Here is a 23,587-nt window from a genome sequence, read left to right as displayed (position 1 = left end):
TGAATTTCATTTACTTATGGTTATTGGGAATTTTTGGCATTTTTTGGCTTAAACAACAATGTCGTTATCAGACATTTTTACATTTTTCTCTTGTATAGAGATAAGATAGGGATAAAAAAAGGGACAGAATAGAAATAAAATATAAATTAAATAGGGATGAAATAGAGGTAAAGTGTGGGAAAATAGAGGAGGAAACAGAAAAGAATTATCATAAAATACGGAAAAAATAGGGATGAAATGGGGATAAAATAGTGATGAATTCCACCCCTGGAAGCAAACCCCCGGGAAAAGAACCAGCGCCGGGAATTTCTCCCGGACACTTCCAGCGATCCCCGCCCGGCCCCGCCCGGCCTGGCCCGGGGAATTCCCGGCCCCGCTGCCGCCCGCAGCCCCCGCCGGGATTGGTTTGTCCCGGGATTTTTCCGGGAATGAGCCTCGGGAAGCTGCGGCTGATGCAGGGAAAAACTTTATTGATTGACTGCAGGGAAAGCAGAGCAGCCCGGGGAGCGGGACGGGAGCGGGACGGGAGAGGGACGGGAGAGGGATGGCCGGGAATGGCAGGGGGGTCCCAAACCTGAAATCACCCAGGGCACCCCAAATCCCCCCGAGCCATCAGCCAGGGCACCCCGAATCCCCCCGAGCCATCAGCCAGGGCACCCCAAATCCCCCCGAGCCATCACCCAGGGCACCCCGAATCCCCACGAGCCATCAGCCAGGGCACCCCGAATCCCCACGAGCCATCAGCCAGGGCACCCCAAATCCCCCCGAGCCATCACCCAGGGCACCCCGAATCCCGAATCCCCCCGAGCCATCACCCAGGGCACCCCAAATCCCGGATCCCCCCGAGCCATCAGCCAGGGCACCCCAAATCCCGGATCCCCCCGAGCCATCACCCAGGGCACCCCAAATCCCCCCGAGCCATCACCCAGGGCACCCCACACCCCCAATCCCCCCGGAGCCCGAGCCCCGCAGCCGAGGCCGGCGCTGCCGGGCCAGCGGCGCTGCCGGGCTCCCTCAGGGCAGGGTCACGGATTTGGAATCGCCGCCGGGGAAGCGAATGGCGTGCGCCAGGCACGGCCCGTTGGGCTCCTTGCCGAAATCCACCAGGAAGTTCTTGTTGACGCTCAGGCCGCCCTTGTCCGTGTCCACGTCGAGCTGCAGCATCACCGAGCCCTCCCTGCGCGGGGACAGCGGCGGCTCGTGGCGACAGCGACCGCGGGGCCGCCGGAGCCGCCCGGGGCTGCGGCGGGGCCGCCCGGGCCCGGGGCCAGCGGGACGGGCCGGGGGCGCCTGCGGCTGCCGGTTCCCGGAGCGGGGGCAAACCCGAGAGCAGACGGGCACAAACCCGAGAGCAGGACGGGCACAAACCCGAGAGAAGGACGGGCACAAACCCGAGAGCAGGACGGGCACAGACCCGAGCCCAGGACGGGCACAGACCCGAGACAGGACGGGCACAGACCCGAGAGCAGGAGGGCACAAACCCGAGCCCAGCATGGGCACAAACCCGAGCCCAGGACGGGCACAAACCCGAGAGCAGGACGGGCACAAACCCGAGCCCAGCACGGGCACAAACCCGAGAGCAGGACGGGCACAAACCCGAGAGCAGGACGGGCACAAACCCGAGAGCAGCACGGGCACAAACCCGAGCCCAGCACGGGCACAAACCCGAGACAGGACGGGCACAGACCCGAGAGCAGGACGGGCACAAACCCGAGAGCAGGACGGGCACAAACCCGAGCCCAGCACGGGCACAAACCCGAGAGCAGCACGGGCACAAACCCGAGAGCAGGACGGGCACAAACCCGAGAGCAGGACGGGCACAAACCCGAGCCCAGCATGGGCACAAACCCGAGCCCAGGACGGGCACAAACCCGAGACAGCACGGGCACAAACCCGAGCCCAGCACGGGCACAAACCCGAGCCCAGGACGGGCACAAACCCGAGCCCAGGAGGGCACAAACCCGTGCCAGCACGGGCACAAACCCGAGCCCAGCACGGGCACAAACCCGAGCCCAGCACGGGCACAAACCCGAGCCCAGCACGGGCACAAACCCGAGAGCAGCACGGGCACAAACCCGAGCCCAGCACGGGCACAAACCCGAGCCCAGCACGGGCACAAACCCGAGCCCAGCACGGGCTCCGCGCCTCTTTCCCCTCCCCAGCTCCCCCTGCAGCGGCTCCGGCCGCGCCCGGCCAGGCCGGACCCGCTTGGGCCGAGCTCAGCCCGGGCTCGGCTCAGTCCCGGCCCCGCCGGGGCTCGGCCGGGAGCGGCTCCGGGGCAGCCCCGAGGGGTCGCGGCCCCTTCCCCACGGCCGCCCGGGCCCGGGAGCCTTTGGCAGCCGGGAGTGGCTCACTTGATCAGGCTGGGGTAGAACTGCTGGTCCCAGGTGCTGTAGAAGGAGTTGGTCACGTAGAGCCGCTTCCCGTCCAGGCTCAGCTGCAGCGAGGCGGGGCCGCCGTACACGCGCTTGCACTGGGACATGGGACTGGGTTACTGGGGGCACTGGGACACGGGACTGGGGGTACTGGGGCACTGGGACACGGGACTGGGTTACTGGGGGCACTGGGACACGGGACTGGGAGCACTGGGACACGGGACTGGGGGTACTGGGGTACTGGGACACGGGACTGGGGGTACTGGGACACGGGACTGGGAGCACTGGGACACGGGACTGGGGGCACTGGGACACGGGGCTGGGGGTACTGGGACACGGGACTGGGGGTACTGGGACACGGGACTGGGGGCACTGGGACACACGGACTGGGTTACTGGGGGCACTGGGACACGGGACTGGGAGCACTGGGACATGGGACTGGGGGTACTGGGGGCACTGGGACACAGGACTGGGTTACTGGGAGCACTGGGACATGGGACTGGGGGCACTGGGACACGGGACTGGGGGTACTGGGGGCACTGGGAGACGGGACTGGGGGTACTGGGGGCACTGGGACACACGGACTGGGTTACTGGGGGCACTGGGACACGGGACTGGGGGTACTGGGACACGGGACTGGGGGCACTGGGACACGGGACTGGGGGTACTGGGAGCACTGGGAGATGGGAATGGGTTACTGGGGGCACTGGGACACGGGACTGGGGGCACTGGGGTCACTGGGGCTGCGTGCCATCAGGGGCAGTGAGAGCCAGCAGAGGTTCACCCGCACACTCAGGTGAGCACACACCCACGCTCAGGTGAGCACACACCCACCCACACCCACCCACGCTCCCCCACGCTCAGGTGAGCACACACTCCCCCACACTCACCCACCCACGCCCCCCACGCCCCCCACAGCCCCAGCCCCGCTCCCCCGGCCCGCCCGGCGCTGCCGGCCCTGCGGCCGCTCACCTTGAGCACCAGCGGCTCGGGCTGGCCCTTGAGCTCCTCGTCCCTGCACACGGTCACGGGGCCCCCTCGCAGGATGCTGCCGCCCACGAACACCTGCAAGGGCCGCGCTGGCACACGAGCGTTCCGCGGCCGCGGCCCCGCTCCCCCCGGGCCGGGCGCTGCCCCTCACCTGCCCCACCAGCCGGGGCTTGCAGTTCCTGGCCAGCTCGTACTGCCGGATGTCCCCGTGCCACCAGTTGCTCACGTACAGGAACCGGTCGTCCGGGCTGATGACGAGGTCGGCGATGAAGGCTGCGGGCAGAGCCGGGGCTCAGGGCACGGGCAGAGCCGGGGCTCAGGGCACGGGCAGAGCCGGGCCAGGGCACGGGCACCTGGCCCGAGCTGGCCTTGAGCAGCGATGGGGAAATCGGGCTCGGCCAGGATGGGGGTTCGGCCGGGATTCGGGGTCACCCAGCCGGGCTCTGGGGTCACCCAGCCGGGCTCTGGGACCACCCTGCAGGGTCTGGGGTCACCCAGCCGGGCTCTGGGGTCACCCAGCCGGGCTCTCGGACCACCCTGCAGGGTCTCGGGTCACCCAGCCGGGTCTGGGACCACCGAGCCGGGCTCTGGGACCACCCTGCAGGGTCTGGGACCACCCAGTTGGGCTCTGGGGTCACACAACCGGGCTCTGGGACCACCCAGCCGGGTCTGGGGTCACCCAGCCGGCTCTGGGGTCACCCAGCCGGGTCTGGGGTCACCCAGCCGGGTCTGGGGTCACCCAGTTGGGCTCTGGGGTCACCCCGCCGGCTCTGGGGTCACCTGCCCGGGCTGTGCCCGGCTGCAGAACGCGCCGAGCCCACAGCAATGCCAGCCCCGAGGGCACACGAACCTGGCATGGTGGGCATGATCCAGCCCCTCACGTCCTTGGCCGGGATCCGGATCACTTCCTCCACGGCCCAGTTGTCTCTCTGCACAGGGACACCGAGCCCGGCTCAGCCCGCGCTGCCCCCGGCCCGAGCCGAGCCGAGCCGAGCCGGGCACAGCGGGCTCATTGCCCCGCTGCCCCGCCAGCCCCGGACCCGCGGCTCCCTGGCCCCGCTCCTCCTCCTCCTCCTCCTCCTCCTCCTCCTCCTCCTCCTCCTCCTCATCCTCCTCCTCCTCCTCCTCCTCCTCCTCATCCTCCTCCTCCTCCTCCTCCTCCTCATCCTCCTCCTCATCCTCCTCCTCCCCCTCCTCCTCCTCCTCCTCCTCCTCATCCTCCTCCTCATCCTCCTCCTCGTCCTCCTCCTCCTCGTCCTCCTCCTCATCCTCCTCCTCCTCCTCCTCCTCGTCCTCCTCCTCCTCTCCTCCTCCTCCTCCTCCTCCTCCTCCTCCTCCTCCTCCTCCTGCACTCGCCTCGCAGGATCTGGAGAGGCGGAAGATGGCCCCGCTCAGGGCACAGCCCACGTAGCCCTCGGCGGCCTCGGGGCTGTGCAGGAAGCGCACGGTCAGCGGCAGCGAATCCTCGCCCAGGTCGAAGCACTGCGTGAGGCTGCGGCACGACAAGTTCCACACGTTCAGGCGGCGGCCGAAGAGCCCTGCGGGACACGGGGGAAAGGCTCGGGGGCGCCCGGGGACGGGCACGGCTCCCCGGAGTCAGAGCTGGGCACAGGCAGGAAAGGGCAGGGCTGGGGAGGCGACACTGGGACAGGCAGGAGCTGGGGAGGACACAGAGAAATGCGGGATTTGGGGAGAGCACAGAGAAATGCGGGATTTGGGGAGGACACAGAGAAATGCGGGATTTTTGGAGAGCACAGAGAAATGCGGGATTTTTGGAGAGCACAGAGAAATGCGGGATTTTTGGGGAGCACAGAGAAATGCGGGATTTTTGGAGAGCACAGAGAAATGCGGGATTTTTGGAGAGCACAGAGAAATGCGGGATTTTTGGAGAGCACAGAGAAATGCGGGATTTTTGGGGAGAGCACAGAGAAATGCAGGATTTTTGGGGAGGACACAGAGAAATGCAGGATTTTTGGAGAGCACAGAGAATTGCCGGCCTGGGAGCAGCCCGGCCCTGCCCGCCCTGGGTTCCAGCCCTGCCCATGCTCAGCCCGAGCCTGGCAAAGGCTCCGGGGCACAAATCGCCTCTCGGGGGCACCGAGCCGTGCCAGCCCCGCGCTCGGCGCTGCCATCGCTGCCCCCGCGGGTCCCCACCTTTCTTGAGGTCCTCGGGGTTGAAGCCACGCCCGGCCACTCTGGGCACCAGCCCGGCCGAGCTGACCAGGACGTTGTGCTGGGCCTGGTACCAGAAGTCGTGGCCGCTCGGGGGAACCTCACACTCGTTCTCCCAGTTGCCCTTCAGGCCGTAGGTCTCTCCGTCCAGCAGCACGAAGCCACCTGGGCCACGCGAGGGACGCGGCGGTGACAAGGCCAGGCTCCCGCGTTCCCAGCGGGACTCCCGGGATGGGAGTTTGGGCCGGGAGATTGGAGTTTGGGCAGGGAAACGGGAATTGGGGCAGGGAAACGGGCACTGGGGCACGGAAACGGGCATTGGGGCATGGAAACGGGCACGGAAACGGGCACTGGGGCAGGGAAACGGGTATTGGGGCACGGAAACGGGTATTGGGGCAGGGAAACGGGCACTGGGGCACGGAAACGGGCACTGGGGCACGGAAACGGGTATTGGGGCACGGAAACGGGTATTGGGGCACGGAAAACGGGCACTGGGGCACGGAAACGGGTATTGGGGCAGGGAAACGGGTATTGGGGCACGGAAACGGGTATTGGGGCACGGAAACGGGTATTGGGGCACGGAAACGGGCACTGGGGCAGGGAAACGGGTATTGGGGCATGGAAACGGGCACTGGGGCAGGGAAACAGGCACTGGGGCACGGAAACGGGCACCGGGGCACGGAAACGGGCACTGGGGCACGGAAACGGGCACTGGGGCATGGAAACGGGCACTGGGGCAGGGAAACGGGCACTGGGGCACGGAAACGGGCACTGGGGCATGGAAACGGGCACTGGGGCAGGGAAACGGGCACTGGGGCACGGAAACGGGCACTGGGGCATGGAAACGGGCACTGGGGCACGGAAACGGGCACCGGGGAATGGAAACGGGCATTGGGGCATGGAAAGGGGCACTGGGGCACGGAAACGGGTATTTGGGCACGGAAACGGGCACTGGGGCACGGAAACAGGCACTGGGGCACGGAAACGGGTATTGGGGCACAGAAACGGGCATTGGGGCAGGGAAACGGGTATTGGGGCACGGAAACAGGTACTGGGACACGGAAACGGGTATTGGGGCATGGAAACGGGCACTGGGGCATGGAAACGGGTATTGGGGCATGGAAACGGGTATTGGGGCAGGGAAACGGGCACTGGGGCACGGAAACGGGCACTGGGGCACGGAAACGGGTATTGGGGCAGGGAAAAGGGTATTGGGGCATGGAAACGGGCACTGGGGCAGGGAAACGGGCACTGGGGCAAGGAAACGGGCACTGGGGCATGGAAACGGGTACTGGGGCACGGAAACGGCCGTTCCGGGAGGCAGAATTCACCTTTGCCGTTGCCGGCGGCGTCGCCCGTGTTGGCGATCAGGATGTCCCCGTTGGGCAGCGGGTGGGTGACGGCCAGGTAGCCCTTGTTGCACTTCCAGAACACATCCACGGGCTCGATCGTCTGCAAAGAGCAGCGCAGATTCGGCCTCCGCCCGCCCGGCGCCTTTCCCGGCCTCGCGGAATCCTCCCTCCGAGCCTCCCTCCGGAGCCCCCCGCCCTTCCCGGCCCTCGCTGCCGCCCCGGGCTCGCCCCGGCCGTACCTTGCAGATCCGCGGCGCCCGGCACTGGGAGCCCACATCCACCACGTAGATGCGGGAGGAGATGAGGCAGGGCAGGACCAGCCGGCTCCTTCTGGCCGCGGCGCCGCTGTCGAAGCAGCCGCAGGCGGGGCCCCAGCCCGCGCAGTGCAGCTCGTCCTTGAGGTTGGGCATGGGCAGCCGGTGGATCACCTGGGCACGGCCAAGGCAGCTCAGGCCGGGCCGGGCCGGGCCAGCCCCGCGGGGAGCGGCCCCGGGCTTTGGGGGGCTCCGGAGAGGGGCCGGGAGCGGCCCCGGGCTTTGGGGGGCTCGGGAGAGGGGCCGGGAGCGGCCCCGGGCTTTGGGGGGCTCGGGAGAGGGGCCGGGAGCGGCCCCGGGGTTCGGGGGGCTCGGGAGAAGGAAAGGGAGCGGCCCCGGGCTTTGGGATGCTCGGGAGAGGGACCGGGAGCGGCCCCGGGGTTCGGGTGGCTCCGGAGAAGGACCGGGAGCGGCCCCGGGCTCCGGGGGGCTCGGGAGAAGGAAAGGGAGCGGCCCCGGGCTTTGGGATGCTCGGGAGAGGGACCGGGAGCGGCCCCGGTCTCCGGGGGGCTCCGGAGAAGGACCGGGAGCGGCCCCGGGAGCAGAGGGCACGGGGAGAAGGTGCTCCCCGGTTTTTTCCCGGTAAGAAGCGCTGCCCGGGCGGCCCCGGAGGGCGCGGGGAGCGCGGCCCCGCAGCGGTCCCGCCCCGGGCCCGGCGGGGCCGGTACCTGGCCGTAGCTGCAGGAGCGCGGGTTGAGGTCCACGGTGGCCAGGAAATCGGGCTGCTCGCTGCAGGTGCACCTGTAGGTGCAGGTCACGTAGGCGACCTCCTCCCGCGGCGCTGCGGACACAGAAGCGCGCTCAGACCGCGCCGGGAAGCCCCGAACGGCCCCGGGGGAGCTCCGGGCAGCTCCCGCGAGTGACCGCCGGGATTCCCGGGCTGCTGCGATTCCCTCCGGCGCCCCCCGGCCGGGCCTGGGGCCGCTCCTGACCCGGGAACAACCAGGAGGAATCTCCGGCAGCTCTGGGAAAGGGGCTCAGCGCCGACGCTGGGCTCAGGGGGACCCCCGAAAACCCGCAGCCCCCCGAGGCAGCCCAGCCCCGTGGGCAGCACTCGCCTTTCAGCACTTCGGGACACGCGGGGTACTCGTAGCACGGAGCTCTGCACCTGTCTGGGGAGCGGAGGGGACACCGTGAGCCCGGCCCGGGCCCCGCACCCCGAGCCCGTTCCGAGGGTCCCTCCGTCCCGCGGGACCCCCGGGGCCGCCCCGGGGCCAGCCCGGCCCTCCCCGGGCCCCGCAGCGAGCGCTCGGGGTGGCGCTGCCCCTCCCGGCTGCGGGACAGGGACCCCGGGACAGCGCGGGGCCCGGCCCGGGACAGCGGAGCCCGCGGGGACCCCTCCCCGCCGCGGCGACGGGACCGAGCACGGACGGCACGGGGACAGAGAGGTGTCCGCGGGACGGGCACGGCGGGGACAGAGCTGTCCCCCAGAGCCGGGACACGCTGGGAGCTCCGGCACGGACAATTCCCCCGGAGGCCCGGGGCTGCGCCCGAGCCCGCGGGGGTCCCTTACCCATGGCTGCAGCTTCGGGGGTCGCGCTGCTGGCGGCGGAGGAGCCGGAGCCGAGGGGCAGCTGCTGCTGGCTCGGGGCTGGAGCGGCTGTGCCGTGCCCTGCCTGCTGCCGGGGGCCTTTTATCCCCGCCGAGGGCTGGGGGAGCGCGGCCGAGCCCGGGGAGGGGCTGCCCAGCGCCTGGGAGGTGCCGGCCGGCGCTGCGGCTTCTCTCCTCCTCCCCGCCGCCAATCTGGGCCCAAATCTGCTGCTCCCTGCAGCTCCCGAACCTCAAACCCCGCCGGCCCCGCCTGCTCCCGGCCTCGCTCCGCACGGAGCGGCCTCCGCCGAGCCGGGCCCGTGCCCGGGGCACCCCGCACCGGCTCCCGGTCCTCGCAGGGGCAGCCCGGTCCCCGTCCCCATCCCAGGGATCAGCCGGGGGCTCCCGGGGATCCCGCGCTGGCCCCGCAGCGTCCCCGAGCTCAGCCTGGAGGAAAGCGCGATCCCGGCGAATTCCGGGTCTGCCTGGAGGGATTTGGGGTCTGATCCCAGGAACAGGTCCAGGACAAGAGGGAACGGCCTCGAGCTGTGCCAGGGGAGGCTCAGGGTGGGAAATCTGGGGAAATTCTCCCTGAAAACGGGAAAATGCCTCTCCCTGCCCGGTGAGATTTGGAGTGGCCGCCCCTGAAGAATTCCCGGACGTTTGTCTGGTTGATCGGGGGGGATTGACCCATCCTGGACTCGGTGATCCTGGGTGGATTTTCCAGCGCCAAAAATCCTGAAATTCTCGGAAAGGTCCCTTTAAAACTCGGTGCAATTTCCAAACCCAAATAATCCTGGAATTCTCTGAAAGGTCCCTTTAACACTCAGCGCTATTTCCAAACATGAAACCCAGTTCCTAAATCCCCCCAAAGTGAGCGAATCCTACAACAACCACAGCAAATGAACGTTTGGAAGAGCTCGACATTCCCGTGCTGAGCCTGGCCGGGAGGACATAAAGCTGCGGCTGATAAGATAAGGGTGCTGATAACAGCCGCGATATTTCCTGCCCCTCCCTGCGCCCGGGTGAGCTGGGCTGGTTCTCCCTGTGCTCCTTGCGGCTTTTCCATGACCACAGGTGGGGGCAGCGTCCCTCCAGCCCGGCTCGGGAAGTTTCCCGGCTTCTCCTGCTCATCCCCACTTCCCATAATCCAGGGAAAATCAGATTTCTCCCGTTCCTGACACTGCAGATCGCGTTTATCTCCCCCGATTTGGAAGGGATTCACCTGGGATCTGTCCCGCCCGTCCCTAAAAGCCTCTGGAGCTGGACATTCCTGCTCCGTGGAGGGAGGAAAGGCCACCCGGAGCCCTTCAACTCCCTCATTCCAAGCGGATCCAGAGGAGCGAGAGGCGCCCTGGAATTTCCTCAGGCTTTGGCGGCTCCTCGGGGGCCGCTCGCCCAAAAAGCTTCAAAGCGTTGGGAATTTTGGGACCCAGCCCAGGGCAGCGGCTCCTCCTCGCCGGCTTTTGCTGTTGGTTTGGGGGTCCGGGCGTTCCCTGGAGCAATCCCGATCCCGAGGGAATTGGGGGCTCCCCGCGTGTCCCCCTCGGCAGGGACAGGGACAAATCTCCTCCCTCGGTCCCGTTCCAAGTCCCGCTCCGTGCTGCAGCGGGGCCCTCGCGGAGTCTGGGGCTGTGGCACCGAGGAAAAGGAGCTCGCGGGTTCCCCCGAGTGTGATTTTTTCCTGGTATTTTTTTTGGGTGGTGGAGCGGGGAACAAGCTCCGGAGCTCATCCATTGCCACCTGCCTTCCACTGGCCGTGGAATTTCGGATTTTGTCACACTTTCAGGTGAACTCGGGAGCCAGCTCCCAAAAATCACCCTTTTCCCACCGAGTCATCAGAAAATCTGGGAATTCTTGGCTTGGGAGGGAATTTATGCTCAAGGCTTTCTCCCTGTTCGGTGCCCGCGGCTGACGGGAGAGCCGGGAGCGCTGCGCAGCCCCGGGAGCGGCTCGTGGATGGAATTCCAGCCGGGACAGAATGGCCGCTGGGATTTGGGGCTCGCTCCATGAACGGAAACGTTTTCCCAAAGTCTGCCGCTGCTCAGTGCCCGGCCGAGGGGTCGGGACGCTGCGAAGGGGAGACGGAGAGCTCAGGAAATCGGGATTTAGGAACGGGAGGTGCTGAAGGAGCCCCGGCCCCGCTGGGGCAGAGCTCGGGGGAAGCCGAAGCCTCGCCGGGAGCTGCGGGCGGCCGGAGCCGCCGCCGGAGCCGGGAACTGTCCGAGGCGGCGGCGGAGCCGCGGCTCGTCCCGCAGCCCCAAATCCCGGCGTGTCGCTCCCGGGGGCCGGAGGAGCCGGTGGCGAGCGGGCAGGAGCGGCCGGCGGGGCGGGGCAGTGCCGCAGGGTGCCGGGGCTTGTCCTGCGGCCACGGGAGCTGCGCTGGGCCGCCGCTTATCTCGCTCTTATCAGCGCCGAGCGGGGACAGGCAGGGACACGGCGACGTCAGCACGGGAAGCCACCGGGAGCAGCGCGGCTCCTTAATGAGGGGCGGGCTAATGAGCCGGCTAATGAGGGGCGGGCTAATGAGCCGGCTAATGAGCGGGTGTACAGTGCCAGGGGAAGGAGCAGGTGGGGACAGCAGGGGCAGCGCGGGGGACACCGGCCCGGCCCAGGGGGGACCAAAGCGGAGCTGGAGGCCAAGGGCAGCCCCGGGACAGAGCCTGGGAGCGCTGCCGGAATTCCCGGAATTCCCGGAGCTTCCCAGCGGGAAGCGGCTCCGCGGCCGGGCTGGAGGAGCTGCGGCTGCGGGAGGGGTCCCTGCCCCGGGAGGGGTCTCTGCCCCGGGAGGGGTCCCTGCCCCGGGAGGGGTCCCTGCCCAGGGAGGGGTCTCTGCCCCGGGAGGGGTCTCTGCCCAGGGAGGGGTCTCTGCCCCGGGAGGGGTCCCTGCCCCGGGAGGGGTCCCTGCCCAGGGAGGGGTCTCTGCCCCGGGAGGGGTCCCTGCCCAGGGAGGGGTCCCTGCCCCGGGAGGGGTCCCTGCCCCGGGAGGGGTCTCTGCCCCGGGAGGGGTCCCTGCCCCGGGAGGGGTCCCTGCCCCGGGAGGGGTCTCTGCCCCGGGAGGGGTCTCTGCCCAGGGAGGGGTCCCTGCCCAGGGAGGGGTCCCTGCCCCGGGAGGGGTCCCTGCCCACGGCACGGGGGCACGAGCGGAGCTCTGGGTTCCATTCCCTGACCGTGCCGCGATGTTGGGGATGGGAGCTGGAGCCGTTCCCTTGGCTGCGGCGGGGCCGGTGCCGCCCTCGCTCCGGTCGGGCCGGCACAGCGCCAGGGATGGGGCGGCTCTGGGGTCCTTGGCTGTGCCCCCTTCTTTGGGCTTTTCCCAACATCCCAGAGGGGTTCCCGTGCTGGGATCTGCCCGATCCCGGGGAATCCTGAGCTCCGTCCTTCTCTTGGTGCTGCTTTCGCCCAGATCTCGGCTTCTTTCCGGACATCGGCCTCAGAGCCGCTTTTTCCAAGATTTCTCCTCACCTTCAGGATTTAGTTGAAGCCTTTCCTGTCCCAGAGTGTCGCTGGCTGTCCCTGGGTCACCGCTGGGTTTGCCCTGGTGCCTGGGCTCGGTGCCGATCCCAGGTGTTGGCTCTGCCCTGGAAGTGGTTTTTTGTACTTTTCCACCCCAAAACACAATCGTTTTTGTGACTTCGCTGCCCGCACAGTGCAGAGAAGGCCTGCAAGGCTCTGGCCGCTGTCCTTTCGGCCCCAGTTCCCAGTGCCGAGCTCCCCAAATCCCCGAGTCCGCAGCGGGCCCCACGTCCCCAGCCTCAGGTGCCACCCTGGGAGGGTGCCCCGAGTCCTGCCCTGGCTGCTGCCGCCCCCGGGGGGCTCAGGGAGGATTTCCTGAGGGTCCCCGGTGTCCCTTGGGTCGGTCCAGGTTCCCTGGGAAACTCCAAGCAGCTCCCCGAGCTCATCCCGGTGTCCCCGAGCTCCCAGGCCCCCGTCCCTGTGCAGAGCCCGCTCGGGGACCCTGCGGGGCCAGCGCGGGATCCCCGGGAGCCCCCGGCTGATCCCTGGGATGGGGACGGGGACCGGGCTGCCCCTGCGAGGACCGGGAGGCGGTGCGGGGTGCCCCGGGCACGGGCCCGGCTCGGCGGAGGCCGCTCCGTGCGGAGCGAGGCCGGGAGCAGGCGGGGCCGGCGGGGTTTGAGGTTCGGGAGCTGCAGGGAGCAGCAGATTTGGGCCCAGATTGGCGGCGGGGAGGAGGAGAGAAGCCGCAGCGCCGGCCGGCACCTCCCAGGCGCTGGGCAGCCCCTCCCCGGGCTCGGCCGCGCTCCCCCAGCCCTCGGCGGGGATAAAAGGCCCCCGGCAGCAGGCAGGGCACGGCACAGCCGCTCCAGCCCCGAGCCAGCAGCAGCTGCCCCTCGGCTCCGGCTCCTCCGCCGCCAGCAGCGCGACCCCCGAAGCTGCAGCCATGGGTAAGGGACCCCCGCGGGCTCGGGCGCAGCCCCGGGCCTCCGGGGGAATTGTCCGTGCCGGAGCTCCCAGCGTGTCCCGGCTCTGGGGGACAGCTCTGTCCCCGCCGTGCCCGTCCCGCGGACACCTCTCTGTCCCCGTGCCGTCCGTGCTCGGTCCCGTCGCCGCGGCGGGGAGGGGTTCCCGCGGGCTCCGCTGTCCCGGGCCGGGCCCCGCGCTGTCCCGGGGTCCCTGTCCCGCAGCCGGGAGGGGCAGCGCCACCCCGAGCGCTCGCTGCGGGGCCCGGGGAGGGCCGGGCTGGCCCCGGGGCGGCCCCGGGGGTCCCGCGGGACGGAGGGACCCTCGGAACGGGCTCGGGGTGCGGGGCCCGGCCCGGGCTCACGGTGTCCCCTCCGCTCCCCAGACAGGTGCAGAGCTCCGTGCTACGAGTACCCCGCGTGTCCCGAAGTGCTGAAAGGCGAGTGCTGCCCACGGGGCTGGGCTGCCTCGGGGGGCTGCGGGTTTTCGGGGGTCCCCCTGAGCCCAGCGTCGGCGCTGAGCCCCTTTCCCAGAGCTGCCGGAGGTTCCTCCCGGTTGTTCCCGGGTCAGGAGCGGCCCCAGGCCCGGCCGGGGGGCGCCGGAGGGAATCGCAGCAGCCCGGGAATCCCGGCGGTCACTCGCGGGAGCTGCCCGGAGCTCCCCCGGGGCCGTTCGGGGCTTCCCGGCGCGGTCTGAGCGCGCTTCTGTGTCCGCAGCGCCGCGGGAGGAGGTCGCCTACGTGACCTGCACCTACAGGTGCACCTGCAGCGAGCAGCCCGATTTCCTGGCCACCGTGGACCTCAACCCGCGCTCCTGCAGCTACGGCCAGGTACCGGCCCCGCCGGGCCCGGGGCGGGACCGCTGCGGGGCCGCGCTCCCCGCGCCCTCCGGGGCCGCCCGGGCAGCGCTTCTTACCGGGAAAAAACCGGGGAGCACCTTCTCGCCGTGCCCTCTGCTCCCGGGGCCGCTCCCGGCCCCTCTCCCGAGCCCCCCGAACCCCGGGGCCGCTCCCGGTCCTTCTCCGGAGCCCCCCAAAGCCCGGGGCCGCTCCCGGTCCTTCTCCCGAGCCCCCCAAAGCCCGGGGCCGCTCCCGGCCCCTCTCCGGAGCCCCCCAAAGCCCGGGGCCGCTCCCGGTCCCTCTCCCGAGCCCCCCAAAACCCGGGGCCGCTCCCCGCGGGGCTGGCCCGGCCCGGCCCGGCCTGAGCTGCCTTGGCCGTGCCCAGGTGATCCACCGGCTGCCCATGCCCAACCTCAAGGACGAGCTGCACTGCGCGGGCTGGGGCCCCGCCTGCGGCTGCTTCGACAGCGGCGCCGCGGCCAGAAGGAGCCGGCTGGTCCTGCCCTGCCTCATCTCCTCCCGCATCTACGTGGTGGATGTGGGCTCCCAGTGCCGGGCGCCGCGGATCTGCAAGGTACGGCCGGGGCGAGCCCGGGGCGGCAGCGAGGGCCGGCAAGGGCGGGGGGCTCCGGAGGGAGGCTCGGAGGGAGGATTCCGCGAGGCCGGGAAAGGCGCCGGGCGGGCGGAGGCCGAATCTGCGCTGCTCTTTGCAGACGATCGAGCCCGTGGATGTGTTCTGGAAGTGCAACAAGGGCTACCTGGCCGTCACCCACCCGCTGCCCAACGGGGACATCCTGATCGCCAACACGGGCGACGCCGCCGGCAACGGCAAAGGTGAATTCTGCCTCCCGGAACGGCCGTTTCCATGCCCCAGTGCCCGTTTCCATGCCCCAGTGCCCGTTTCCCTGCCCCAGTGCCCGTTTCCATGCCCCAATACCCGTTTCCATGCCCCAATACCCGTTTCCATGCCCCAGTGCCCGTTTCCCTGCCCCAGTGCCCGTTTCCGTGCCCCAATACCCGTTTCCGTGCCCCAATACCCGTTTCCCTGCCCCAGTGCCCGTTTCCCTGCCCCAATACCCGTTTCCCTGCCCCAATACCCGTTTCCGTGCCCCAATACCCGTTTCCCTGCCCCAGTACCCGTTTCCGTGCCCCAATACCCGTTTCCCTGCCCCAATGCCCGTTTCCGTGCCCCAGTGCCCGTTTCCCTGCCCCAATGCCCGTTTCCCTGCCCCAATACCCGTTTCCGTGCCCCAATACCCGTTTCCATGCCCCAGTGCCCGTTTCCGTGCCCCAGTGCCCGTTTCCGTGCCCCAGTGCCCGTTTCCCTGCCCCAATACCCGTTTCCGTGCCCCAATACCCGTTTCCATGCCCCAATACCCGTTTCCCTGCCCCAGTGCCCGTTTCCCTGCCCCAATACCCGTTTCCGTGCCCCAATACCCGTTTCCCTGCCCCAATACCCGTTTCCGTGCCCCAGTGCCCGTTTCCCTGCCCCAATACCCGTTTCCGTGCCCCAATACCCGTTTCCCTGCCCCAATACCCGTTTCCCTGCCCCAATACCCGTTTCCATGCCCAAACTCCAATCTCCCGGCCCAAACTCCCATCCCGGGAGTCCCGCTGGGAACGCGGGAGCCTGGCCTTGTCACCGCCGCGTCCCTCGCGTGGCCCAGGTGGCTTCGTGCTGCTGGACGGAGAGACCTACGGCCTGAAGGGCAACTGGGAGAACGAGTGTGAGGTTCCCCCGAGCGGCCACGACTTCTGGTACCAGGCCCAGCACAACGTCCTGGTCAGCTCGGCCGGGCTGGTGCCCAGAGTGGCCGGGCGCGGCTTCAACCCCGAGGACCTCAAGAAAGGTGGGGACCCGCGGGGGCAGCGATGGCAGCGCCGAGCGCGGGGCTGGCACGGCTCGGTGCCCCCGAGAGGCGATTTGTGCCCCGGAGCCTTTGCCAGGCTCGGGCTGAGCATGGGCAGGGCTGGAACCCAGGGCGGGCAGGGCCGGGCTGCTCCCAGGCCGGCAATTCTCTGTGCTCTCCAAAAATCCCGCATTTCTCTGTGTTCTCCCCAAATCCTGCATTTCTCTGTGTCCTCCCCAAATCCTGCATTTCTCTGTGCTCTTCCCAAATCCCGCATTTCTCTGTGCTCTCCCCACATCCTGCATTTCTCTGTGTCCTCCCCAAATCCTGCATTTCTCTGTGCTCTTCCCAAATCCCGCATTTCTCTGTGCTCTCCAAAAATCCTGCATTTCTCTGTGTCCTCCCCAAAAATCCTGCATTTCTCTGTGCTCTCCAAAAATCCCGCATTTCTCTGTGTTCTCCAAAAATCCCGCATTTCTCTGTGCTCTCCCCAAATCCCGCATTTCTCTGTGCTCTCCCCAAATCCCGCATTTCTCTGTGCTCTCCCCAAAAATCCTGCATTTCTCTGTGCTCTCCAAAAATCCCGCATTTCTCTGTGCTCTCCAAAAATCCCGCATTTCTCTGTGCTCTCCAAAAATCCCGCATTTCTCTGTGTTCTCCAAAAATCCCGCATTTCTCTGTGCTCTCCAAAAATCCTGCATTTCTCTGTGCTCTCCCCAAATCCTGCATTTCTCTGTGCTCTCCCCAAATCCTGCATTTCTCTGTGTCCTCCCCAAATCCTGCATTTCTCTGTGCTCTCCAAAAATCCCGCATTTCTCTGTGCTCTCCAAAAATCCCGCATTTCTCTGTGCTCTCCAAAAATCCTGCATTTCTCTGTGTCCTCCCCAAATCCTGCATTTCTCTGTGCTCTCCAAAAATCCCGCATTTCTCTGTGTCCTCCCCAAATCCCGCAATTCTCTGTGCTCTCCAAAAATCCTGCATTTCTCTGTGTCCTCCCCAAATCCTGCATTTCTCTGTGCTCTCCAAAAATCCCGCATTTCTCTGTGTCCTCCCCAAATCCTGCATTTCTCTGTGCTCTCCAAAAATCCTGCATTTCTCTGTGTCCTCCCCAAATCCTGCATTTCTCTGTGCTCTCCAAAAATCCCGCATTTCTCTGTGTCCTCCCCAAATCCGGCATTTCTCTGTGCTCTCCCCAAATCCTGCATTTCTCTGTGTCCTCCCCAAATCCCGCATTTCTCTGTGTCCTCCCCAAATCCTGCATTTCTCTGTGCTCTCCAAAAATCCCGCATTTCTCTGTGCTCTCCAAAAATCCCGCATTTCTCTGTGTCCTCCCCAAATCCTGCATTTCTCTGTGCTCTCCAAAAATCCTGCATTTCTCTGTGCTCTCCCCAAATCCTGCATTTCTCTGTGCTCTCCCCAAATCCTGCATTTCTCTGTGCTCTCCCCAGCTCCTGCATTTCTCTGTGCTCTCCCCAAATCCCGCATTTCTCTGTGTCCTCCCCAAATCCCGCATTTCTCTGCGCTCTCCCCAAATCCTGCATTTCTCTGTGCTCTCCAAAAATCCCGCATTTCTCTGTGCTCTCCCCAAATCCTGCATTTCTCTGTGCTCTCCCCAAATCCCGCATTTCTCTGTGTCCTCCCCAAATCCTGCATTTCTCTGTGCTCTCCCCAAATCCTGCATTTCTCTGTGCTCTCCCCAGCTCCTGCATTTCTCTGTGTCCTCCCCAAATCCCGCATTTCTCTGTGCTCTCCCCAGCTCCTGCATTTCTCTGTGTCCTCCCCAAATCCTGCATTTCTCTGTGTCCTCCCCAAATCCCGCATTTCTCTGTGCTCTCCCCAGCTCCTGCATTTCTCTGTGTCCTCCCCAAATCCCGCATTTCTCTGTGCTCTCCCCAGCTCCTGCATTTCTCTGTGTCCTCCCCAAATCCCGCATTTCTCTGTGTTCTCCCCAAATCCCGCATTTCTCTGTGTCCTCCCCAAATCCCGCATTTCTCTGTGTCCTCCCCAGCTCCTGCCTGTCCCAGTGTCGCCTCCCCAGCCCTGCCCTTTCCTGCCTGTGCCCAGCTCTGACTCCGGGGAGCCGTGCCCGTCCCCGGGCGCCCCCGAGCCTTTCCCCCGTGTCCCGCAGGGCTCTTCGGCCGCCGCCTGAACGTGTGGAACTTGTCGTGCCGCAGCCTCACGCAGTGCTTCGACCTGGGCGAGGATTCGCTGCCGCTGACCGTGCGCTTCCTGCACAGCCCCGAGGCCGCCGAGGGCTACGTGGGCTGTGCCCTGAGCGGGGCCATCTTCCGCCTCTCCAGATCCTGCGAGGCGAGTGGAGGAGGAGGAGGAGGAGGAGGAGGAGGAGGAGGAGGAGGAGGAGGAGGAGGAGGAGGAGGACGAGGAGGAGGAGGAGGAGGAGGAGGAGGAGGAGGAGGAGGAGGAGGAGGAGGAGGAGGACGAGGAGGAGGAGGATGAGGAGGAGGAGGAGGAGGACGAGGAGGAGGACGAGGAGGAGGAGGAGGACGAGGAGGAGGAGGAGGAGGAGGAGGAGGAGGACGAGGAGGAGGAGGAGGAGGAGGAGGAGGAGGAGGAGGAGGAGGAGGAGCGGGGCCAGGGAGCCGCGGGTCCGGGGCTGGCGGGGCAGCGGGGCAATGAGCCCGCTGTGCCCGGCTCGGCTCGGCTCGGCTCGGGCCGGGGGCAGCGCGGGCTGAGCCGGGCTCGGTGTCCCTGTGCAGAGAGACAACTGGGCCGTGGAGGAAGTGATCCGGATCCCGGCCAAGGACGTGAGGGGCTGGATCATGCCCACCATGCCAGGTTCGTGTGCCCTCGGGGCTGGCATTGCTGTGGGCTCGGCGCGTTCTGCAGCCAGGCACAGCCCGGGCAGGTGGCCCCAGACCCGGCTGGGTGACCCCAGACCCGGTTGGGTGACCCCAGAGCCCGGGCAGGTGACCCCAGAGCCCAACTGGGTGGTCCCACAGCCCTGCAGGGTGGTCCCACAGCCCGGGCAGGTGACCCCAGACCCCGGCTGGGTGACCCCAGAGCCCGGCTGGGTGACCCCAGACCCGGCTGGGTGGTCCCACAGCACGGTTGGGTGACCCCAGAGCCGGCTCGGTGGTCCCACAGCCCTGCAGGGTGGTCCCAGACCCTGCAGGGTGGTCCCAGACCCGGCTGGGTGGTCCCAGACCCGGCTGGGTGACCCCGAATCCCGGCCGAACCCCCATCCTGGCCGAGCCCGATTTCCCCATCGCTGCTCAAGGCCAGCTCGGGCCAGGTGCCCGTGCCCTGGCCCGGCTCTGCCCGTGCCCTGAGCCCCGGCTCTGCCCGCAGCCTTCATCGCCGACCTCGTCATCAGCCCGGACGACCGGTTCCTGTACGTGAGCAACTGGTGGCACGGGGACATCCGGCAGTACGAGCTGGCCAGGAACTGCAAGCCCCGGCTGGTGGGGCAGGTGAGGGGCAGCGCCCGGCCCGGGGGGAGCGGGGCCGCGGCCGCGGAACGCTCGTGTGCCAGCGCGGCCCTTGCAGGTGTTCGTGGGCGGCAGCATCCTGCGAGGGGGCCCCGTGACCGTGTGCAGGGACGAGGAGCTCAAGGGCCAGCCCGAGCCGCTGGTGCTCAAGGTGAGCGGCCGCAGGGCCGGCAGCGCCGGGCGGGCCGGGGGAGCGGGGCTGGGGCTGTGGGGGGCGTGGGGGGCGTGGGGGGCGTGGGGGGGCGTGGGGGGCGTGGGGGGCGTGGGGGGGCGTGGGGGGGTGTGGGGGGGTGTGGGGGAGTGTGTGGGTGGGTGTGGGGGGCGTGGGGGGCGTGGGGGAGTGTGTGGGTGGGTGTGGGTGGGTGTGGGTGGGTGGGTGTGGGTGAGTGTGAGTGAGTGTGTGCTCACCTGAGTGTGGGTGTGTACTCACCTGAGTGTGCGGGTGAACCTCTGCTGGCTCTCACTGCCCGTGATGGCAACACAGCCCCAGTGCTCCCAGTGCCCCCAGTCCCATGTCCCAGTGCCCCCAGTGCCCCCAGTCCCGTGTCCCAGTACCCCCAGTCCCGTGTCCCAGTGCCCCCAGTACCCCCAGTCCCGTGTCCCAGTGCCCCCAGTAACCCAGTCCGTGTGTCCCAGTGCCCCCAGTACCCCCAGTCCCGTGTCCCAGTGCCCCCAGTAACCCAGTCCCGTGTCCCAGTGCCCACAGTGCCCCCGATCCCGTGTCCCAGTGCTCCCAGTCCCGTGTCCCAGTGCCCCAGTACCCCCAGTCCCGTGTCCCAGTGCCCCCAGTCCCGTGTCCCAGTGCTCCCAGTCCCGTGTCCCAGTGCTCCCAGTCCCGTGTCCCAGTGCCCCAGTACCCCCAGTCCCGTGTCCCAGTGCCCCCAGTAACCCAGTCCCATGTCCCAGTGCAAGCGCGTGTACGGCGGCCCCGCCTCGCTGCAGCTGAGCCTGGACGGGAAGCGGCTCTACGTGACCAACTCCTTCTACAGCACCTGGGACCAGCAGTTCTACCCCAGCCTGATCAAGTGAGCCACTCCCGGCTGCCAAAGGCTCCCGGGCCCGGGCGGCCGTGGGGAAGGGGCCGCGACCCCTCGGGGCTGCCCCGGAGCCGCTCCCGGCCGAGCCCCGGCGGGGCCGGGACTGAGCCGAGCCCGGGCTGAGCTCGGCCCAAGCGGGTCCGGCCTGGCCGGGCGCGGCCGGAGCCGCTGCAGGGGGAGCTGGGGAGGGGAAAGAGGCGCGGAGCCCGTGCTGGGCTCGGGTTTGTGCCCGTGCTGGGCTCGGGTTTGTGCCCGTGCTGGGCTCGGGTTTGTGCCCCTCCTGCTCTCGGGTTTGTGCCCGTGCTGGGCTCGGGTTTGTGCCCGTCCTGTCTCGGGTTTGTGCCCGTCCTGCTCTCGGGTTTGTGCCCGTCCTGCCCTCGGGTTTTGCCCGTGCTGGGCTCGGGTTTGTGCCCGTCCTGCTCTCGGGTTTGTGCCCGTCCTGCTCTCGGGTTTGTGCCCGTCCTGGGCTCGGGTTTGTGCCCGTCCTGTCTCGGGTTTGTGCCCGTGCTGGCTCGGGTTTGTGCCCGTGCCGGGCTCGGGTTTGTGCCCGTGCTGGCTCGGGTTTGTGCCCGTCCTGCTCTCGGGTTTGTGCCCGTCCTGCTCTCGGGTTTGTGCCCGTCCTGCTCTCGGGTCTGTGCCCGTCCTGCTCTCGGGTTTGTGCCCGTGCTGGGCTCGGGTTTGTGCCCGTGCTGGGCACGGGTTTGTGCCCGTGCTGGGCTCGGGTTTGTGCCCGTGCTGGGCTCGGGTTTGTGCCCCTCCTGCTCTCGGGTTTGTGCCCGTCCTGCTCTCGGGTTTGTGCCCTCCTGCTCTCGGGTTTGTGCCCGTGCTGGGCTCGGGTTTGTGCCCGTCCTGCTCTCGGGTTTGTGCCCGTCCTGCTCTCGGGTTTGTGCCCGTCCTTCTCTCGGGTTTGTGCCCGTGCTGGGCTCGGGTTTGTGCCCTCCTGCGCTCGGGTTTGTGCCCGTCCTGGGCTCGGGTTTGTGCCCGTCCTTCTCTCGGGTTTGTGCCCGTCCTGCTCTCGGGTTTGTGCCCGTCTGCTCTCGGGTTTGCCCCCGCTCCGGGAACCGGCAGCCGCAGGCGCCCCCGGCCCGTCCCGCTGGCCCCGGGCCCGGGCGGCCCCGCCGCAGCCCCGGGCGGCTCCGGCGGCCCCGCGGTCGCTGTCGCCACGAGCCGCCGCTGTCCCCGCGCAGGGAGGGCTCGGTGATGCTGCAGCTCGACGTGGACACGGACAAGGGCGGCCTGAGCGTCAACAAGAACTTCCTGGTGGATTTCGGCAAGGAGCCCAACGGGCCGTGCCTGGCGCACGCCATTCGCTTCCCCGGCGGCGATTCCAAATCCGTGACCCTGCCCTGAGGGAGCCCGGCAGCGCCGCTGGCCCCGGCAGCGCCGGCCTCGGCTGCGGGGCTCGGGCTCCGGGGGGATTCGGGATTCGGGGTGCCCTGGGTGATGGCTCGGGGGGATCCGGGATTTGGGGTGCCCTGGGTGATGGCTCGGGGGGATCCGGGATTTGGGGTGCCCTGGGTGATGGCTCGGGGGGATTTGGGGTGCCCTGGGTGATGGGCCTGGGGGATTCGGGATTCGGGGTGCCCTGGGTGATGGGCCTGGGGGATTCGGGATTTGGGGTGCCCTGGGTGATGGCTCGGGGGGCTCTGGGGTGCCCTGGCTGATGGCTCGGGGGGATTCGGGATTCGGGGTGCCCTGGGTGATGGCTCGGGGGGATTCGGGATTCGGGGTGCCCTGGGTGATGGCTCGGGGGGATTCGGGATTTGGGGTGCCCTGGGTGATGGCTCGGGGGGATTCGGGATTTGGGGTGCCCTGGGTGATGGCTCGGGGGGATTCGGGGTGCCCTGGGTGATGGCTCGGGGGGATTCAGGATTTGGGGTGCCCTGGGTGATGGCTCGGGGGGATTCGGGGTGCCCTGGGTGATGGCTCGGGGGGATTCGGGATTCGGGGTGCCCTGGGTGATGGCTCGGGGGGATTCGGGGTGCCCTGGGTGATGGCTTGGGGGGATTCGGGGTGCCCTGGGTGATGGCTCGGGGGGATTTGGGGTGCCCTGGGTGATTTCAGGTTTGGGATCCCCCTGCCATTCCCGGCCATCCCTCTCCCGTCCCGCTCCCCGGGCTGCTCTGCTTTCCCTGCAGTCAATCAATAAAGTTTTTCCCTGCATCAGCCGCAGCTTCCCGAGGCTCATTCCCGGAAAAATCCCGGGACAAACCAATCCCGGCGGGGGCTGCGGGCGGCAGCGGGGCCGGGAATTCCCCGGGCCAGGCCGGGCGGGGCCGGGCGGGGATCGCTGGAATTGTCCGGGAGAAATTCCCGGCGCTGGTTCTTTTCCCGGGGGTTTGCTTCCAGGGGTGGAATTCATCACTATTTTATCCCTCTTGTATTCCCTTTTTTATCCTTTTTTCTCCCCCCATCTCTTTTCACCCCATGTTTTATCCCTGGGGGCTCCCGGGGAAGGTTTTGCCCAGAAATAAAGTGAAATAATTGGGATCAATCCTTCCCTGGCCCAGGTTTTTCCATGGATTTCCCATCCCTGGAATTGCCCAAGCCCAGCCTGGGCAGCTCCTGCAGCCACCGGGGCCAGTGGAACGGGATGAGCTTTAAGGTCCCATCCATCCCAAAATCCCAAAACAATCCCAAAATCTCAAAGAATCCCACAATCCCCAACTCCGCGTTCCGAAGCCTCGCCCCCTGCAATTAAAACCCCAGTCCCGTTAATTTAACTTCAATTAAAAGTTTTCCACTCTTCCCCCTTCCCAGTAAAAATCTGCAACTTCCCCAAAAACCCTCGGCACTCCTTTCCAAAGGAGCCCCTGGAAAAGTCGGGAAGCTCCAGGTCCTCTTCCCTCACCCCGGGATTTTGGGATTTTGGGATTTTGGGGTTTGAGGATCCTCCCCTCGTCTCCCTGGGTTTGGTGTCTTTTTTTTTTTTTTTCCTGGGAAAAAAGGATCCTTTGGGGTTTTTTCCGGGCAAATTCCCAACCGGTTATTCCCAGAAAGTGGAATTTTTGGGTGGAAAAAGGGGCATTTTTTGCGAATAACGATCCCAAACCCAATCCCGGGGAAATCCACGGTGAAAGAAATCCTTCCCCTCAGGGAGAGGCTGGAATTCCTCCGTGGAATTTGAACCATTCAAATCCCTTTCCCCCGAAATTTTCCAGCTGTTCCAAAGCTTTTTCCTTGGAATTCCCAGCCGGTGGGAGCAGGGATTTATATTAAAAAATTGATTTAAATGCTGTCTTTTAAATCTGCTTCCCG

The 23,587-nt window shown here is 67.2% G+C and overlaps 2 protein-coding genes across 2 annotated transcripts; one reads left to right on the top strand and one right to left on the bottom strand.

Annotated features, from left to right (window-relative positions):
• Positions 1-450: 450 nt before the first annotated feature.
• Positions 451-8,916, bottom strand: LOC144248393 (methanethiol oxidase-like). The gene is made up of 12 exons (XM_085560969.1): positions 8,717-8,916; positions 8,262-8,315; positions 7,872-7,984; positions 7,129-7,317; positions 6,869-6,989; positions 5,520-5,702; positions 4,722-4,903; positions 4,216-4,294; positions 3,517-3,638; positions 3,348-3,440; positions 2,355-2,473; positions 451-1,177 (listed from the first exon to the last, which is right to left on the bottom strand). The coding sequence occupies exons 1-12, from the start codon at positions 8,718-8,720 to the stop codon at positions 1,015-1,017; spliced, it is 1,422 nt and encodes a 473-aa protein (XP_085417095.1). The 5' UTR covers positions 8,721-8,916; the 3' UTR covers positions 451-1,014.
• Positions 8,917-12,981: 4,065 nt separating this feature from the next.
• Positions 12,982-22,495, top strand: LOC144247759 (methanethiol oxidase-like). Its single transcript, XM_085560968.1, has 12 exons — positions 12,982-13,139; positions 13,541-13,594; positions 13,872-13,984; positions 14,379-14,567; positions 14,707-14,827; positions 15,661-15,843; positions 17,972-18,153; positions 18,561-18,639; positions 19,153-19,274; positions 19,351-19,443; positions 20,199-20,317; positions 21,517-22,495. The coding sequence occupies exons 1-12, from the start codon at positions 13,136-13,138 to the stop codon at positions 21,677-21,679; spliced, it is 1,422 nt and encodes a 473-aa protein (XP_085417094.1). The 5' UTR covers positions 12,982-13,135; the 3' UTR covers positions 21,680-22,495.
• Positions 22,496-23,587: the final 1,092 nt, after the last annotated feature.

Source organism: Lonchura striata, chromosome 25, assembly GCF_050655825.1.
Source record: "Lonchura striata isolate lonStrDom1 chromosome 25, ASM5065582v1, whole genome shotgun sequence".
Classification (NCBI taxonomy): domain Eukaryota; kingdom Metazoa; phylum Chordata; class Aves; order Passeriformes; family Estrildidae; genus Lonchura; species Lonchura striata.
This window is presented reverse-complemented; position numbering and strand designations above follow the sequence as displayed.